Source organism: Cyprinus carpio, chromosome B12, assembly GCF_018340385.1.
Source record: "Cyprinus carpio isolate SPL01 chromosome B12, ASM1834038v1, whole genome shotgun sequence".
Taxonomy (NCBI): Eukaryota; Metazoa; Chordata; class Actinopteri; order Cypriniformes; family Cyprinidae; genus Cyprinus; species Cyprinus carpio.
The window spans coordinates 19,303,330-19,323,555 of NC_056608.1; the positions used below are offsets into that span (position 1 = coordinate 19,303,330).

Genomic DNA, 20,226 nt, shown 5'->3' on the forward strand with positions numbered 1-20,226 from the left:
ATGAAAACGGCACTTTTGTTCAACCATCTGACACTGAGGCATAGATTGTTATTGGACTGACACACACACACACACACACACACACACACACACACACACACACACACACACACACACACACAGAGACGCAAGAGTTGATTACATTCATCAATCTTTTCCAAGCTGTCTGAGACTGCAGCTGCATTAGTTTCACATCACAGGTTTGTGCTGTAGCAGGTTTATATAGCACCAAGTTTGTAGGTGTTGATGTATAAGGGTGTGTTTGTGGTAAATGAGGCATGATTACAACCCTGCTAGTTCAACAAATACTAACCGTTCTCCCATTTCTCAATGTATTACCATGACGAAGCCAAACTGCCTGCATGTGAATACAGAAAATCTGTCGAGGACTCATTTATATTCTCAAAGGCTCCTTATATACTGTATATATATATTTTTTTTTTATCAAACTCAGTTTATAAAGACATTCTAAGGGTAAAGTTGAATAAATGGTGGCACATTTCTGCTGATATAGTTGCATATATGCTAACAGACTGTTGAAATGGTGCTTCATTTTGTTCTCTGCTCTATTTTATAAAAAAGGGAAAATTATACATTTCCTTCGGTGACTATTCATATTTAGTGCTGTACTTGATACTGTAATATGTGAGCGCACCTTCATTTCAGGGGGAGCATGAAATTTCCCCAGCTGTTTTTGAACGAGGTCCCTCTGATAGAATATGCATCAATATGAAATCTTGCTCATTAGCTAAGACTATTAATTATGTCCTAATGAACATGTCTGTAATGACGTGCTGAAAAATTACATGGTAATATGTGCTTAGTGTCTAGCAGAGCTACACTGAGATGAAAATGACACCTAATCGGGGGTTTGGTTGCTCTCGCTCATGCTTGTTAAACATAGATTGATTGCTGAGGGACTAATCAAGGAAAGAGAGTTTTCCCAGTGGAGTGTTTTTAATGCTTTTAATGATTGGATGTTGGGTGGACATCAGCTTGGCACTGGTTCATGTATAATGCTGATTTCTCTAGGACACAGCTCTCTGGAAACTGTTGGGGAGAGGAAAATAGTTTGGTTAAATTTAGTGAATTTTAGTCTTTCTCATGTACATATAGAATGATGAGATTTTAAGGTTTGCAGTGCATTGCATTCTGGTCATGTTCAACCACAGCACTTAAGCGGGACATTATGATATTATACTGATAGCATTAGTGGACGGTAAAATATGCAGAAATTACACACTTTAGCATTATGTTTTACCAAAACCTGACATGCAAAACGCACCCTGGTCGTTGTATGAATACCTGTTGTATATTTTACCTCATGAATGCGATCATGTGCTTTCATCTCACAGGAATGTGGTGCAGTGAGATCTATAACACTATGTTTATGTAATTCCTTCCTTGATGAAAACATGCCAGCTGTGTGTGCACCCAACCATGAATTTCTCCAATGCCTTTATGTCCTTCTCATCTCTTCTGCTGTTGTTTATTGTTTGGTCTGCATTTTCTTTTTCCTTTATAAGGATTTTATAACAAAGATTAAAACCGCTGGACAGACTCCACTGTATGATTGCATGCAGCAGATGATGAATTACATAAGAAATAATTGTGAGTTTAGATGTTGTTAGATAAGATGTGACAGTAAGAGAAAGACACGGATGTTTATGAATGATTTATTTGGGGCTGATTAACTCTTCCTGTCTGCTTCTGCTCTCATTATTCAGCTTATCAATATTGTATTTAGCTTACATTTGTATATTCATAAGTATATATAATAATTATAAATATACACTATTCTTCAAATGTTTTGAGAGATTGTTACAAAAAATCTAAATACATGCTGTTCTTTCGAAGTTTCTATTCATCAAAGAATCCTGAAATAAAATGTTTCTCAGTTTCCACAAAAATATTAAGCAGCACAACTGTTTTTAATATTGATAATAAGGAAGATAATAATAAGAAATGTTTCTTGAGAATCAAATCAGCATATTAGAATGATTGCTGAAGGATTATGTGACACTGAGGACTTGTAAAGCTGACAAAATATTTCAAAAGATTGCTGTTTTTAACAAACAAAAAAATAAATAAACAAAAAAATACAAACTTGTATAAATAGTGTACAAATAGTATAACATATATTTTAATTTCATTTTGGCAAATAAAAACATTTCAGATTTCTTTTTACAAAAAATGTATTAATTGCATGTTCTCTAAAGTTAAAAACTTTTTTTTGGCACAATACATTAATCTCAGTTTGCATTGCAGCAACACATAGGCCTACAGATTGAAGAAGTCTGTCTTTGTCCTAATTTTCATTGGAAACCTGCTTTCATTGTAACTGGAGCACAGGCTGGGGGGATTTGGGATATACCCAAGCAATCAGTTTACCGTCGACCTTAAATGAGTTCATAAACAACTTCACTCCAATTCTGTTAAACCGAGTAGAGACTTTCATTCATATAGCTTCATTCTCTCTCTACAGCTGCCACAGGATATGTATTGTACAATGCTTTATTGTTTCTTTTTTTTGGTACATCCTCTGTTCTTCAACTTTCTTAGACTCTGTCTTTTTGAACCCTTCCTCTGTCCCTTTATATGCTGCCCTGTTATTTTCAAAGCTGTGATGAAGCCTCTAGAAACATGAACAACGTGACTCTGGGGAAAATTTTCTGAGAACAAATTTGTCAAGTCGAGATTTTACTCTGAATGGACCAGCAAAGCTCTTTTGAGAGGAGGAAGAGGTCTCCTCAATGAGGAGCTTCAGCAGAACTGAATAGATTTTAAAGGGCAACTCTTAATGTTGGATTAGGTGAGTCAGACTGTGGGTAGATCTCCACATACTCCCACAATCCTGTGCCCACCAGCAACAAAGAAATGGCAAATCCCAGCTGGCATGATGCCCTCCAATCCCACTAATTAGAATGTTCTGAAAGGTGGGGGCGTGAGAGCTCGCTCTTTCTCTCTCTCTATCCATCTTTTCTTGGTATCTGCAAATGCACTGCATCTTCATATACACACCTATCCCCAAAAGACAAACACTTTATTTGTAATATAGACTTACAGAAACAGAAGTTCACCTGTTTAATTATCTGGTGGTGAGAATGGTGACTGCTGCTGTTGTGCTGACTAAAGCTGTGCTATTTCTGTTTCAGTCCATCATGGAGCAGTTCAACCCTTGCTTAAGGAACTTTGTTGCCATGGGGAAGACTTATGAGAAGGCCCTCTCCAGTGAGTACATCAGTGGCTTGTTCATTATCACTCTCGCAGGCAATGAGCCAGCTCTTGTTTCATAGGTCTGCTTTAATTTATGAGAAGAAACGGCTTGAAATTCATGCTTATGGAATGCGCCACTCCTTGGTTGAATACCAGTCCTTAGTGACAAGCATCTGGAATTTGTAATTGCTAATATAAAAACTCAAATTCTAACATAGAACTAGTAGAATGTTGTTTAAATGTTTGTTGAATGTTTGTTAAGAATTAATGTTTTTGTTTGTGGGGCGGAAGACTTCCTGTTCTCTCGTAGTGATGATGTCTTGGAATGTTAGATGTCTAAATCCATTTGCACCCTTAAACCCCCTAAACATCCATCCGGTTCATGCATGTTGCATCTCCAGAGCTGTCACATACATGTAACCAATGACAATCGATGATGTATTTCTGTTATGTGTGCGGACCTTCATGTGTGTTTTCGAGATGTTGACTGGGCAAGGACAAAGACGTAGGTGTTTCGGAGCAAAAATATGCACTGGGAGGAAGGGAGAGTAAAATGGAACAGAGGACAGGCGTAAATAGGCCAGAGAGAGCTTTGGGAGCAGACACAGTCCCACGGAGGGAGCGAAAAAGGGAACAGGGAAGATGTATATTCAGGACAAGAATGACATGTCACAACAAGGAGGACGGAGTATGACGAATACAACGCTAGGTAGAACAGGTATCTGGTGCTCAGGGCATCGATTAAATGTCGTTTTCTGCATCGCCTCTTTCTTTCACAATACTTAATTCTGAGAATAACAATTTACTAACAATGTATCATTTTCAACATGTAACACTCTTGAAAAAAACTAACCAGGTACGATGCAACAAGACAACAAACAGTTTATATTTGTATACCGAACTCGAAAAACCAGACATGAGACCTAATCGATCATAAAACGCAGCCAATAACTACAGGCTCTACAAATTTTTTGAACACTCTATTGTAAAACTAAGAACACAAAGCTAGTATTTTTATGCTTTTTTGGCTTTCCTTTTATTTATCAGCCAATATAAAATCTGATTCTAAACCTCCACAGTCTCTCCTCATTCATATTTGATGTTTAATATGTATGAGGAGTAGTATTTTGGTCCAGTGAGATTTCAGTCTGGGTGAGGTTTACTTGGCGGGATGCCGTAGAAATAGAAAAAACAACAACAACAGATTAAACAGATAAGTCGTGATCATGGCTGGTTAGGAAAATTCTGAATAATATGAAAGAGAACTTTTAAATCACTTGTCCCTTTTATCAGTTTGGACATGTTGTTAGGGCGCTTCACAGTTTTAATAAGATTTGCATTATATTCAGGTAAATAGTTCTGAAAGTAATAGTTCTGTAAAGAGTTCTTGTATTTAGTTTAGCTCCACGGACAAGGCAGAAGCTTTAGAATGAGCACTGAATCCCTGTAGAGTTGCACTGTGCCAAGTACTGCAGATAACCAATCTCTTTTCTCACCATTCAAGACTTCATCTAATATTTTATGAGGCAGAAAAGACAAGAAAAAGACCAACGCTCTAGAGGGTAGACCACGAGAGTGTGTGTATGTGTGCGAGAGTGTGAAGTCTGATAGATAAGTTTAAAAATAGACCCAACTCGAGTGAGATTTGCGCTCCCATCCTTGCAGATCAGCCTTGGCTGCAGCTACGAAGGTTCACAGGATCCATCATGGGGATTTGCTGGAGTTGTAAATATGCCAGGTCTTGCAGGCAGCAGAGTGGAAACCCTCCACAGTACCCGCTATGAATAGTGCAGATGGTGGCCACTGGGCATTTGCAAGATTTTGGGCTGCTTGGCAAATGCAAGTAACCAATAGTGAAATTAACATATCATTAAAATGTCATAGTACAAAAGCGAAACAGAGATTTTGGAGGTCCATTTGCATGCCCTAGAGTAGATGATTATGTTGAGATGTCTTGTGCATAAGCAGCTGTTAAGCCTAAAGTATCCCCCTCCTTTGCCTTTTCCTGGGAAGTGTTGGAGGACTCTTAGAAATGAAGGACTGAAATGGTTAGGAGGTTAAAAAAATAATTAGAATAAGAATAATTAGTGACCAAAGACTTTAACATCTATATTTAATGGAGACTACTGTCAGGAACTTAGTTAGAGAATATCACATACAAACTTGCAATGTGATGACTGGGTCTAGATTGGGCTTCTCTGTGGTTTTTAACTTCAGATTGTCTCCTGTGGCTGATCAATGTTTCCTCAGAGATGGTTGGAGAGACTTTCTGCCCTATTTTTCAGACCTCTGTAATCCTCTTTCCTTCTGCTGCCTCTCTCGTTCCTTTCCCCCTCACCACTCGGCCTAACCGCTGGAGCACCAAAGCCCCCAGATTTCCCCCTCTAATCCCTCACAACCAGGACGCACCTTATCCTGAGCCTAGGATTTGCGTGGACACTAGTAAATAAGTCTATACATTCTTGTGTGATTGGGCTGCCATTGGTATACCTTACCACCTCCACCCAAACACTCCCACTGCATTGAAATGGGATGGGCATACGGCATATTGAATTTGATGTGAATGTCAATGAGGCTGTTAGGGATAGAAGTACAACAGTCCATTCAAAATGTCAGAGACCAGAAGCAGATCTTACAGCACAAGTACATGTGGCAGTGCTGAGAATGCAATGCTTTTGTACTTTCACTAGTATGTAATGAAATAGATAGGGATGCACCATTATTAAAATTCTCGTGCAGAATTGTATAATTCTGATACAGATATATATAATTCTGATATTAAATGGTACACTATTTTGTCTAAATAAATTATTTTAAATGCTACAAGTGGATTTAGGCATCACATTTCTGTACATTGTAATAAAAAAAGGATATTGATTTTGAGATTTGATAAAGATTACAGTGTATTACAGTGCTATTAAATTTGAATGTTTTAATGATTAACGCCAAAGTTAGATGGCGACAAAAGTAATCTAAAATGTAAGAATAAAATTACTTTTCCAATACTGGGCAATCCAGTATTAGAACAGATAGAGCTTTCCTATAATTGCAGCATTTTGAAATGCAACAATGCACAAAACAAATATGCAAAGCAACAATTTTCTTTGTTTGCGTACTTCAAAACTCTCAAAAACATTATCTAAGTATTAGATGTGATTCTACAACAAATTGGATGTACTTCTGTCCCTCACAGCCTTTCATATTTGCATCAAATGCTGTGTTGGTTTCTTACCTGATTTTAACAGTTTTAAAATGATGAATTCAAGGCAGAACATGCTAACATTTGCTAACCACTTGCTTAGTACCTTATGGTCCTAAATTTTACTGTGTTCCAAGACACTTTGTGCTTGTTGGCACTGTCCCGCCTCACTAAACTGCCGTGATCCTCTGGTTCTGAGAGAGCCTGATTGATAGCCAGCCCTTCTCTGCCATGGTGACGCAGAAGAGCCACAGCTGTCCCTGTGGTGGGACCTCACACAGAACGAGTGATTGCTCTCAGTAATGTGCTATCTGATGTGAATGTTAAGTTTTGGAGGGCATCAAGCTTTTTTTGTTTGTTTTTTATTTTAAAGTAATGGTACTTTTGCTATTCATCGCTCACCAATCACAAGCTCCACCTCCACCTCCCCAAGTTCTCTGGCCGAGCCATCATAGAACATATAGAGCTTAAAGCTTTCCCATCCACCACTCCTGTTTCCATAGATACGGCACCTGTGGGTTGAGGGAAGCTTCGGGTTAGCACATTAGCATAGTCCCGATTCTTATGTCCCCAATGCTTCCATGTTTCCAGGTGTGACATTTGCAGCAAAAGGCTACTTCGACGCACTGGTGCGGATGGGAGAGCTGGCCAGCGAGAGTCACGGCTCTAAGGATCTTGGTGAGTTATAGACTGTAGCTGCAGTGCCCCCTATGGTTGGGAGGGGGATTGCAAAAGAGAATAACTTGATGGTTTCAGTGTGAATGGCTTTGGATGTATGAGCACATAGTACAGCATATTAAAGACTGTATCTTTGGATATAACACACACTATCTTTGTACAAACGTACACACTCTGCAGATTCACTCATTTGCTTATTGGTGGTTGGTTGCATTGTGTTAATCTATCCTGTTGTCTTATTTCTGTGTCTCTCTATGAAAAATCATCTATCTGTATTAGAATTTAGATTTAGGGAGTCGTGATGAGACTATAAAACGGTTCTCAATGCATATTAATTTTTCCTTTGCTGTAAAATATGCAAAAACTCGATTTGCACATTTTAATAACCATAAACTGCCATTCTGCTTTGCATTATAACAAACAATCAATTTTTTATTGTGATTTGTGTAGCGTTAAAAGTTTATGTATTTTCTAGCATATATGACGATTCAGATGGCATCCTTCCTGCATCTTTGTTGAGTAAAACGTCTTTAGTAATGTTCTTGAAATATTTAAATTGTGTGGCAGTTTTTGCAAACTACAACAGGTTTTGTTTTGTTTTGCATACTTTTTTCAATTAATTTTAAATGAATATTTGTGCATTAAGCATCTGCAAATCATGTTTTTCTCCAGCTTTTGTATGAATTATGCCCTACAAATAATTGCATAACATGAAAAATTGAATATGCAGACATTTTTAGAGATGACATTCAGAGAACACATCTGAAGTCACAGTACAAGTATGTTTTTTTCTTCACTAGAGTTGCTGTCTGTTCATTATTTATGACTTGTAGCTACTGTAGCACTGACTAACTGAGAAGTAAACGCCATAGCAACCAATGATAAAATAGGCGCACCAAATACTTATCAGAATGTACAAATAATAACTCTTTGGCATTTACTTTTCCAGGAAGTGTTGTACTGTTCTATTGGTATCCGGCTGAAAAGAGCATTTTTATATATAAGTATATCATTTAATTTAGCCTGAATCTGGTTAGCCAAGTTTTTTGATCAGAATGTGGGTTTGAGCCTTAATTTCAAACAAACAAGTCTTGTTGTCCGGTTCTGTGTTCACTGCATCACTAGAGTTTGAGTTGAGACTTCAGTGGCATGTGAGACTCTCTTGATAGGACTGGGCATGAATCTGCAGCATAATCTCATCCTTTCTAAAAGCACATCCGACGGAGTGGCAGCAGCAAATATGAGAAGAATTTTTCTCTTTAAAGAGGACTGGAGGGGAGAGGCTTACAGCGGGACATGAAAGCTGGTTATACTTCCATAATTCATCTCAGAAACATTTTACGAGCATTCATCTTTTCATTTCACTGGTTGGTGTCTCAATGAATACATTTTCAATGAAGCTCATGATCCCAGCTCTAATTTGATCAGTAAAAGGCTATTATTTGAATGAATTCAGCTTCATCTTATCCTGAGATAAGTTACCTGATTTCCAGCTTTCTCAATATCTAAACAGTATAGCCAGGCGGAGCTGGAGTCTTTATGAGATTATATTTTAGTCTGCAAGAGAGCTATTTCTAGAGTGCTGCTGTCTCAGCATTGTTAAAAAGCACCAATATCTGGGTATGAAAAGTTTAATGAGAAAAGTTTTATGAGGATTTAAGTCTCTCAGCCTTTTCACCTGGGACTTTTTCATCACTAGACAAATTAAAGCATGTCTGTGTTTGTTTTGTACCTTCCTGATTATGCAGAAAATATATTTTAATCCTCAAAAATGTATAAGGCTGGATGGTAGTATGACATTTATTCCCCTCCGATTCTAGAATGTGTCCATCAATACTATACTGCTATTGTGGTAGATATCAGGAATGATTTATGTTATTATGGCAGTGACAAGAAATAAACATGGATTAACACAAAAATACAGAAGTGGATGTGTTCCAAACAAGTAGTTGTTTATTTGCTAATATTTCCTTTGCTGTTTTAAGTCGCTATTTAAGTTGTTTTGTATTCAAATGTTACATAAGTCAGATATCATTATGCTCCTCCCTCTCTCAACAGTGCATTTAATGTGTGCATGCATGTATTGATTATCTTATGTTTTTACAGCTGTTCCAGTAATGCTCATGTCATCTGTCTGTGCCTGTTTTTTTTTACAATGAATGTCTAGTATGAAAGAAATACATGTGCTTCAGAATTATCATGCAGCTTTTACTAGGGATGCACAATTTATCGACACCATATTGGCCCAATATCTGCAAATATATAATATTTATTTTTTATTATAGAAGCAGCAGATATCGGATATAAAGTACAGCCAAAACATAAACATCAGCCAGAGAGTAAATATTGGCGCATCCATAGATTTTACAAGTATCTAATCAACAGTGCTTTACTCTTGTTGACAGTTTGCTGCATGTATCTCTGTTTCCCTGAGTCTCGTTCTCGTCTTCACATGGCCCGAATACATTCCAGATGCATGTCATAACCACAAAACATACCAGTTCCTTTGTCTGGTTGCTTTCTGAGTGAGTACATGATTGATTTGCTTGAGCAAGACAAAGAAGTGTGTGTTCATTTGAGTGACAGGTTATTTTAAGTTTTGTTTGTTGTTCTGTAAGTGTGTGTTGAATGGTAATGTTATTAAGATCCAGAGACTTTGAAATAGCTAGCAAGACAACAATGGCATGAAGTGGAAGCTTTTATCCAACTTGCAGAATGAGTCTGTTATGAATTTATACTCATGCAGACTGTGTGGGTGAGGGTGAGGGTGCGTGCGTTTAAGCACGTGGGAACTGTGGCATCAGCCATGTGGACTCAACCAATTGCTGCACGCTTAAATAAATCTCTTAAGTGAGGTCTTAGCCCAGAGTTAATAATTGATACAGACTTATTTTTGGATTTTGTATAATTGTATGTTAGAAGGAAGGCATTTCCGTGAATGGTAGGCTTCACTGACTTTAGACCATCATGATTATGCCCATGAATCTGTAAAATCAGTCACACAATCTCAGTCAAACACTTTGCCTGTCACAGTCAGCCCCACGTGAAGACGTTCCTGTCTTCTTGGACTTGTTAGCATGTCTCTAAGATGGACTGAAGGGTTTTAAAGGATGTTGCACAAAAGCAGCCACATGTGCGTTAATAATGCAAGATCTGAAGCTTAATGGCTAGCACAGTTCACATGCCTGAGGTGTGTGTGCACTTGTGTGTCCCTGTGCTATATTATTGCTTATGGATGTTGATTTGTTGTCCAGCAACCTAGTTTATTAGTGCAGTTGACTTATGCAAGTGGAACAATCCTGTTTCTCTTATTTGTATCTGTATTTTAATACTGTATAATATTATATGTATTTATTTTAATATATATTTTTTTATAAATTTTTTTTTTTTGAAAATATTTTTTAATCTTGTTTGAATTATTTTTTAATCTTCATTTTTTGATAGTTCAAGATGCCATTTAAGGCCCTGTCCACACAAACGCTGGTATTTTCATAACCACAGCTTTTTCTATGCGGTCTGGCCGTTCGTCCACATGAAAATGCAGCACCAGGCCACTGAAACTAAACATTTTTAGAAAACTCCTGCCAGGGTACAGTATTTGCTTCTACTGCAGAACACAAAGATAATATTTTGAAAAACGCTGTTATCCAAACAACATTGGATCCCACTGAAGGCCTGTTCATACCAATAGGAACAAAATATTCAGTCAAAATTGTATGTGCAATTTGCCTATTCAGACAAATGCATAAAAAAGCAGACGAGCAGATTGAAAGTGCAAATTCAAAATTTTTTTATGTTTTTGTTTCACTTTAAGCAACTGTATCAGGGTTTTTCCTGGGTCAAAATTGGTCTTCGGTGGTGGCTGACCGACATGGTCATCCACACACAGCAAAGAGTATCCTAGTACCCACATGATCCGCAAGCCCAATATTGACAATAAATGTTAAATTTAAAATAAATACAATAAGAAACAGAAATACAATAAGAAACAATTTGTGATTTTTTTTCTTATCCTATTTATTCATGAAAAAACGATCACTGTCAGGCTAGATAGTAAAAGAAAGAGATTACAACTTATTTTAGGCTTCATGTAAACATCATCGATACCAAAGTAGCCTATATTTGAAATGTCAAAGGTATCACAATTTATCTATTTATAAATTATGCAATTATCAGACACAGATATTACCTGTCACTCTCACTGTCATCCTTTCTTGCCCTCTTTGCAAAAAAAAGCTGTGATTTTTCCACGACTGGCTTTCATAGTTTTGAAAGATAAAATCCTTTTTTGATAGACCTGATAATTATTTTAGTATAATCATATGAATTAAAAAGTAGCATTAAAAACGTTTACCATATAAAATTTAATACAATTAGCAGCAGCTAGCAACAGCTTGCTTTGTGCTTTGATCTAGTTTCATCTCACTCCAGTCTAACTTTAAACTAAATGATTTTATAGGTAATTTACTACACAATGTCATAGGCCTATACATACTGTGGATTATTAAGGCTAAGTTTTACTAAACACTCTAAATGGGGTAAGCACACTTACTTTCTCATTTCAGATGTGTATGGTCTTCTAAGAAGTAAGGATTTGTTATACACCGATTCAGACACTGACGGGCAGACCGATCGCTTTAACCATTCATTATAATGAATCGGCTCAAAGGAGACATTAGGTCGAGAATCGGACTTAAAGCCGCGTTCAGACTGCACGATTTTAGCCCTTTTTTGCCTCGCCGACAGGTTTTGAGAAATCGCAGACAAATGCCCGAAATCACAGGCAAATCGTTGCTCGTTCACGCGAGTGACAATCACGCAGTGTGAATGAGCAAAGACGCGATCTGAGAGAATCGCCGACGAGTCACCGACGCCCGTGAGATATTTGGCATGCTAAATATCTGGACCTGTCGGCGATTCAAAATCATGCTGTGTGAAAAGTGTTCTGACTGAAAACTACGTCGGCGATGACTGACAGCCAATGAGAGAGCAAGATACAGAGCAGCGGGGAGTTCGGGGAGGAGTTATATACCACAATATCAGCAAGCATGGCTTCGTTTCAGAAAAAGCCGCCTATGTGGACCCAAGAAATGGAAGAAAAATTAGTAGAAATTTGGCAGGAGCACCCGTGTCTGTTTGACGTTTCATCTGAGCTAGCCCAGTCTCACGTGAGAACTCCGGTCTTGCATGCTTGATATCACGTTGTTTCCCTTGTCACATCTCGCGTGTGTTTGGTTGTGAAACGTAGTTTGCATGCCAGACAGAGTTGTCGGCGATTCTTCCTATTGTAAAGTCATGCAGTGTGAAACCTTCTGTCGCCGATCCATCGTGCAGTGTGAACACAGCAGCGACTGAATGCTGGCCGAGATAGTCATGCAGTGTGAAAAGGTCTGTGATGAGAATTCTTTTATTGTAGTGGTGTTTTAGTTTTGTTTCCTTGTCAAAATTTAATAATCCCAGATAGGGGCCGGAGAGTGCGCGCGCGCGGGGGTGGGGCGCTGTGCTCGTTCTCTCCGTCACTCCGTCTGTAGCCTGCTTCACTCACAAAACCCAATTACAGATCAAATAAGGCTTTGGCAGGACAAAAAATCGTTTTGGCGGCCGCCAAAAAATTTTCAATGTAGGAAAAACCCTTTCACTCACAAAACCCAATTACAGGTTTGATATGGGGATTGTAGTCCAAATTCAAAATATTGCAGAGGGTTCTTTCACCCAGTCCCGCGTAGGTTGCTAGATTGATGCTCTGACCCCTTTCGTTTGCCAGCTTCCATTAATGACATGAAATACGCTGTGTTTCCCCTTCAACTGGCAACCCGGGGTGCCGAAATACAATTGGGTAAACTGGCAGTGGGCAGGTTTAACGAACCAAAACAGAGACCGACATTCCGGCCCGGAACGTACATTTTCAAAGGAGAACAACTGACTGTAGCATTGTTTTTCAGATAAACAAGTATGTTAACTTAGCATGTTTCTTAAATATCTGCAAACATATTATGGTATTTTTAAGCTTTAGTAGAGTCATTACATACAGCACCTTTAAAGGTTGAGTAAATTATGTTTGAATTTTCATTTTTGGGTGATACAGTATATCCTTTTAAGAATAAGTCAACTTGTCATTCAAAGAACCCACCGACTAGTTGATTTACAAAATGATGTCAACTGACTGGTTAAATGGTTACAACCCGGGGTCAACTGTAATTCTTCTGAAAACTTTGAATCACCTGAGATGAATGTTAATACCAAGTGTAAACAGGACTAGATTAGCATCTTTAATGATGTCAAATCTCAGGACGTGACAAGAGCTTTGCTCTCTGGGTTCTGGATAATGGTGAGATTTCATTAAGTGCCGTTATCATCCTCTTCATCGCATCCTCAACTCTGAATAACTCATGGTCTCTTGCTGTGAAGAGATGCGCGGTGATTCTTCAATGCAGCACTTGTGCGTATCGCATCACCCACTGCCTGCAGTCAGCCCACGCACTGATGCAGGAACGCAGCCGGGCTGAGGAGAGAGAGGGAGCCGTGAGCTAAAAATAGATGAAACACTTGCCTTAACAGGAGAAGTTCCGCTAGAGAGAGAATGAGAGAGCAAGAGTAATGTGAATGCGGCCTGTTCTGTGGATTTAGAGTCCCAGAATGCCTCCTTGGTGATGTCAGTGTTTCCAAAAACAGCTTCACTCGTCTGCCTCTTCAATGCTGCACGAGTGTGTGGAATACTAAACAGCTTCCTGTTCCCCCTGCCCAAATATGGGTATCAGACGTCATGGATGTGTGATACCAGTAGGTCGTCGTCTTCTCACGTTTGTAGTCTTAGCTTTGGGAGTTTTCCGTCAAATTATAATCATTTATGCTGATAATTAGTCTAAATCCTGGATATTCTCGCTCGAGCACAAATATTTGCAGAAAAGCAACTGTGTTCTCTGACTAAACACGATTAATTGCATCTGCAAGCATCTTGCTCTCGCTGTAGTCACAAAATAACTCTGGGGTGTTTGAATAATTAATGCTGGCAAATCTGGGTGCAAACTGAAATGCTCCAACAACACATCCAGTATCATTTTTGATAAGCTATTCAAATAAATCCAGATTTCCAGGACAAACATTTAGAATTTATAGGCTTAGCTTCTTTGCTACTGTGTGGAACATCAGAATGCATGTGATTTTTATGTTTGGAGAATAGCCCGAAGGCTAAACCCCTCATTAAATTAATTTACAGTGAAGATAAATGGGACATTGTATGTAAAACTATTACCCTTTTCAGACCATGCTGAATAACGATCATTTTTTAGCCATAGAAACAATAAAAACAGGATGCATTAAATCGATCAAAAATGACAGTAAAGACATTGTAACAAAAATTCAAAATCAGTAGTTAGGGCTGATGTTTTCTGACATAAAAAGTAATAGAATAGCATAAAATGAAATACAAATAAAACCAAATAAACATTCAACAAGACATTTATAAACAGTGGGAATACACTTCTCAGCTGTCTCTCTCTCTCTCTGTTCTCAAGCCTTCAATTCCAGCTCACCACAGGAAGCGTAGAAAGAAATAGCACTTTATTATGTGATTGACTCCATCCTGATGTTGGGAGCAAAGCAGCAGGTTGGCACAGACAAAGTTTCATTTTCAGTCCAAGTAGGTGGGATTTGTAGTGTCATAACATGGTTTGAGTGTTTCCTCACCACACTGAAAGCCATTGTCTCACCTTCTGGGTATCTCTCGCTCCACACACAAGCAAATTACACATAAAAAAATGGCAAATGCCTCAAACACCTCTGAGGAATGAATCACAGAGCTGATAATTGCTGCTACAAATGCCATCGCAAACAGAAGAGTCACTTGGAAATGGATGCACCACTGTGACTTACATCAGCTCAGCTTTTGGAGAACATTCTTGTAAAAACATTTCATACTCTCACAGATAGGCAAATTAATGAGTTGTGCTTTAGAGAAGGCATTGCTCATGAATATTAATGCATTTATGTGTTTTGGTACATCCATTTGTGTAAGGCTTCCCAAACCTAGACAGTTTTAAGGCATAGTATACGCTGGCAACAGGTAACAAGATGTATCAAGAGGCTTCAAGAGGTCTAAAATACATAATTTTTGGCCAGAATCAAAAGGCAGCAGTACATGCATTCTTTGCAGAGAAGACAATTCAAGAATGCATTGTTTATGCTCATTAGACTATCATGTTGTTAGCTTTGCAACATGCTAATGCCAATATGAAATGGAATTAGTTGCCCCTGTGCACACAGTTGTTGCCTACATAAAATGCTATAAATTAGTTACTTATGAGGTTCCATTTTACTTGCTGACTTGGTTTTGTAACAGAGATAAATGCTTCATAATTAATATTCATGAGCAATGACTTCACATTAGTAGGATTCATTATTTTGCCACCTGTAGGTCCCAGTGAAGTTCAATGGTCATGGACAGTGATAACAGTGTTACTTCTATATTTGATCCTCAAATTAATTTGTCTGTCCAGGACATCCAACCCACAACCCCCCTCCCTGAATCTGTTCTGCTGCAGTAATCAATCTCCATTATGACCTCATCAGCTGCTCTCTAATAGTTATGTATACAGTCTTCTGCCACAAAGTAATGACCACATAAGAATTATTTAGGCCTTGGGGTTTCGAGCTCAATGAGGCATCACAGCATTTTGTCTTGGGTCACTGAGTTTTACAGTTTGAGATAAGACTGGATGATTATACTGAAGCATATGGATCATTTTAACTGTTTTGTTTGTTCTACCTATGGATATACAGCCATCTGTGAGCTTGGTGGAAAGAAAGAGATAAGAAATGTAGGTTTATGTCATATTTAATGATAAAAGTTCTGCACCACAGCGCATCAGAGAATTCATTGGAGGAGACTTCGGTCCAAATGTGCTTAAGTTTATCACATCCATCTGTGTGCTGTATAATTCCCTCAGTATTGATGTTTATTACTTCTACCAAGGTCACAGAAAGAGGGAAATAATTTGAGAAGAACAAGAGATGGAAGGGGCGAGTTGAGCTAGTTTTATAAGAGACAGGACAACAGAAATTAAAAAAAAACTTTTCTCCCAGAAAGTGCTCTCTCGCTTTGATGAGAGCCCATTATGGGGCTCATCTTACCCTGGAAAGGTTAGGTTGACCCAGTGAGACTCTCTTGTAGTGTCTTACAATCTCTACCACTGTAATGCTGCACCAAACATGATGGTCCTTTGTAAAGTTTGTTTGTGTCTGTGATGTGTGTGAACTTAAATTTTTGTATTCTCTTAGGTACTTTTCACAATCCAATCAAGTTGAGAATTCGTTCACATGACTTTTCATTACTTTGTTTCCTAGTTTTAATTAAATTGTGCCTGCATTGTTCTAATTACATCCCTTGTTTTAGTCAAATCGTGGCCACGTTGTACCAATTAGTTCCCTCGTTTTAGTTAAATAATGGGCATATTGTACTAATTTGTAGTAAAATTCTGGCCACATTGTATTATTTCCTCGTTTCAGTTCATTTGTTGCCAATTTTAATTATTCGTTCCATCATTTTAGTTAAATTGTGGCCACTTTTCCTCATTTCAATTTAGTTAAATCATGGTCAATGAAGAAACGAATTAATGAAACGTGGGAACAAATTCTGTGTGACCTGGGTATCCTATTTTTCCTCCCCTGTATGTCATATGCAAGGCATCATTTTTTGAAAATAAAATATAATGGGTTCATGAAAACCTTTTCATGTTGACTTTACCGGTGCACTGCAAATCAAAAATCATTCCCATTTTAAGCTCTTTATCTTTTTGTATTTATTCTTTACTAAGTCCTAAGTGCTTTATTTAAATAAATTATTGATAATAGATGTTTTAAGGCATAGGGTGCTGATAAGATGCACAGTGTTTCTTCAGACTGTACCCTAATTGATTCGGCCCTTTAAGAGCGGACAACAATACGTTTAAGTCTTTCAAAGCTGCAGATGTTGTGATCCGTGCTGAATACTGCTAAGCAGCTTAAGAGTCCTGCAGAGCATGGCTGAATTGCAGCAGAGAGATTGGGGGGTGGGGGGGATGAGGACGGGGAGTGCTGTCAGACCATTGTGCTGACTTAGACAGGAAATGAGAGTGTGTCGACCTACAGATGAGATCTGGATGGGTGACAGCAGGGTGAGGCCAGGGCATAGACCGCAGCAGAAGGGATCTCTTTGTTACATCCACACTTTTATGTAGACCTGATGGATGCCCATAGGTAAGAAATACCGCAGATGATATTTAACATCCCAGGTGTTTCACACATGTGCATAGACTTCCAGAAGAGCTGTCAATGAAACAGAGCTCAGATGTGACTGCAGACTTGGCAGGTAGAAATATGAACAATATGAACATTTCTCAAAGGCCAAATGATATATCCACATTTATTTTAGCCTATATCTCTATACTCTTAAGTTTAGGGTTGCAAAGTGACATACATTTTCTGGTAAAATTTCCAGAAATTTTGGATACTTTCCAGGAATTTTTGGAAATTTTGGAAAGTTTCCAGAAATTAACAGAAAGGTCCATTTTCCAACCCTTTTACAACCATACTTAAGTCCAGTTTACACCAAGGACAAGAACTATAATGATAACTAGTCAATCAGAATTCAAAATGATTTAAAGAGCTTAAGCATTTAAAGTGACAGATGACCTAACTGCAGTGTGCAATTACAATAAACAGAACATTATGGTGCATTGATGTGAACACCATAGTTATCATTACAGTAATCATTCTTGATGTTAACAGGCCTTTACTGTAGACAATTGCTTCGTTTATTTCTGAGATACTTAAATGAAAAATAACAGAAACTAACACTAAAAAAAAAAAAAATTACTTTGAATATTCAGCTAAAAGTATGGAAAAGTCTGTATTTTTTCCCTTTTTTTACATTGTTAATGTGCATGTATTGTTGCACAACTGATATTATGTGCATTACTATCATATCTAATAAAATTCTTCCTGAATAATCATTTCATATTGGACAACAGTGAGTATTCTTGTTTGGTATCTTAGAAATGTCATGTTCATGCCTGTTAATTCTTTCCTACAAATCTCTTTTTTTCTTGCCGTTACGAAAATTACTGAATTTGGTTACAGCAAGATCAGCATATGTCTAATGTGTGTGAGCATATCCACCATTATTAATCTCTGTTTCGATGGACGTTACTGGTTGGATGGCCTCTGCCGACCTTGAACTGAAACGACTGTATAAAACGGACTGTCCCTCTATTTCTCAGAAGGCAGGGCTTAAGAGGAAGGCTTGATTAGATATGTAGTGCAGGCTGGTGCAGTTGTCCTGGGTCAGGCATGACAGATTCAAAGACAGGCAGGGTCACGCTTTATGAAACGCACTGTGTGGCTCAGTAGCTCAGATTTATGAGGGACGTGCATGGATTTCAAATATGAATGAGTGTATTGAAGGTACTTAATATCTAGTGATATAGAAAATAACAAGCTGCATAATTTGAGGTATCATTCACATTGCCTTGGCTTGACTTTATCACCCCTGTATGCAAAGAATGCCTTGCGTTTATTACCAGTTCAGGAGGTAGAGAGACGTCATGCCCATTGGATGTCATGCGAGTACATGTACGTCTGTCATTGTTCTTTTACAGCAGAAAAGTTGTGTAAGTGCCTTGTCTTTTCAAAGTGTCTGCGGCTGATGCTGCCCTCTGTGTTACATACTGTGCGTGTGCACGCGCGCGTTTTTTGTTATTACATTTCATTATTTTATTAAGCCAGTTTAAACCTGGTTAATGCAGAGTTAGACAAGAGTTTGATGGATGGATGTAAGAAAGATGTCTCAGCATTGTCCCTGTGGAAGTGTGCACTAACTTACTAATGAAATGAATGGAAGTTTTGTTTTAAGGGCAGCTTTGATAACTTAATATGACTTTACAATGTTCTCTACAAGCATGTACAAACAAGTACTCCGATGACCCTTGCACTTGATTTGTGCACTTCAAAAACCTACAGATAAGTTATATTTCAGCAGCAAGATGTTTGTACTTGAACCCAATGTGGCTGATGAGATGAAATTGAAGAAAACTACTTTTGTAACATAAAATGATTTAAAAAATGATGATGTGATTTCAACTACAATTATAATGCATGCTTGTTTTTGCGTGGGGTCAGCAAAGACAATTCAGACTCAAACTCAAAAGTTATAAAATTATATTTCAGACTCTAAATTTTGATTGGATCAGCTGCATTCATACCCATGGTAAAATAGCAATGTACTATTTAATCAAATAGTAATATTAAAAAGTAATAGTAATATATATGTAAAACAGCCTTTACTCCCATCAGTGTAATAATACTTTAAATTATAAAAATTTAAATGATAAAAATTAAATATTATTTACTTCATTAGTATTATTTATATTATTCATGATAATTCTTATTTATTTATTTATTAAACGTGGGTGTTATAAAATCACCGTAAATCACAGCGCTGTGTGGCTCATACTTTTACTGTGGCATTATGGATTCAGTAGCAGGAATCCGGTGTAGGAAACACTGCTTTGATGTTGTGTTCATGAGACTACTGCAGATCTCTGCCCTGTGTTATTTATGCATTTAGTGTTTGAAGTTTGACTCATTCACCCTGGGTAGCTTTTCACTCTTTCACACTGTCTTAAGGTCTTCTGTACTTTTGCTCCTGCTCAAACTAGGTCTTTTGTTCCTTTTTTCACAATGCATTGCCTAATCAGAAGAGGCAGCATGTAGGTACCCTGACACAACACACACGCCTGAAATGGCTGCATGATTCACTCTTTATTTGTCTCTTTTCTCTCTTGTACCACAGAATGATGTTGATATGAGAAAATTGTGTGCTAACAACATTTTCTTTTTGACATCTTTTCTGATTCGTTTCTCATGTTGATTGAACATGCACTTGCAAAATGCTTTCACTGTTTTCCATGAATATTTTTTTTTGTTCGTTTGCTATGCATCTTCATAAAAGAATATTTCAGTAATTTTTTTTTTCTGTGATATTTTATTTTTATTTTTTATTAAACAATATGGTTTGATATTTTGTGGTGTTTTTGTTTACTTTATTGTGTTCATCAGATACTTTCTTGCACCTTTAGCTTGACTGCCGGCTCATCTTG

The 20,226-nt window shown here is 37.7% G+C and overlaps 1 protein-coding gene across 9 annotated transcripts in view; it reads left to right on the forward strand.

Moving 5' to 3' along the window:
• The window catches only part of LOC109073870 (brain-specific angiogenesis inhibitor 1-associated protein 2-like), a 53,776-nt gene that overhangs the window by 9,776 nt on the left and 23,774 nt on the right, over positions 1 to 20,226 (forward strand). For 6 of the 9 annotated variants that reach the window (XM_042735902.1, XM_042735894.1, XM_042735896.1 and 3 more), the window contains exons 2-4: positions 3,156 to 3,231; positions 7,007 to 7,093; positions 19,825 to 19,836. In XM_042735902.1, the coding sequence (XP_042591836.1) occupies positions 3,156 to 3,231; positions 7,007 to 7,093; positions 19,825 to 19,836 (175 nt within the window). The remainder of the gene's footprint in view (positions 1 to 3,155; positions 3,232 to 7,006; positions 7,094 to 19,824; positions 19,837 to 20,226) is intronic. The other 3 variants (XM_042735895.1, XM_042735897.1, XM_042735900.1) reach the window with 3 other exon arrangements.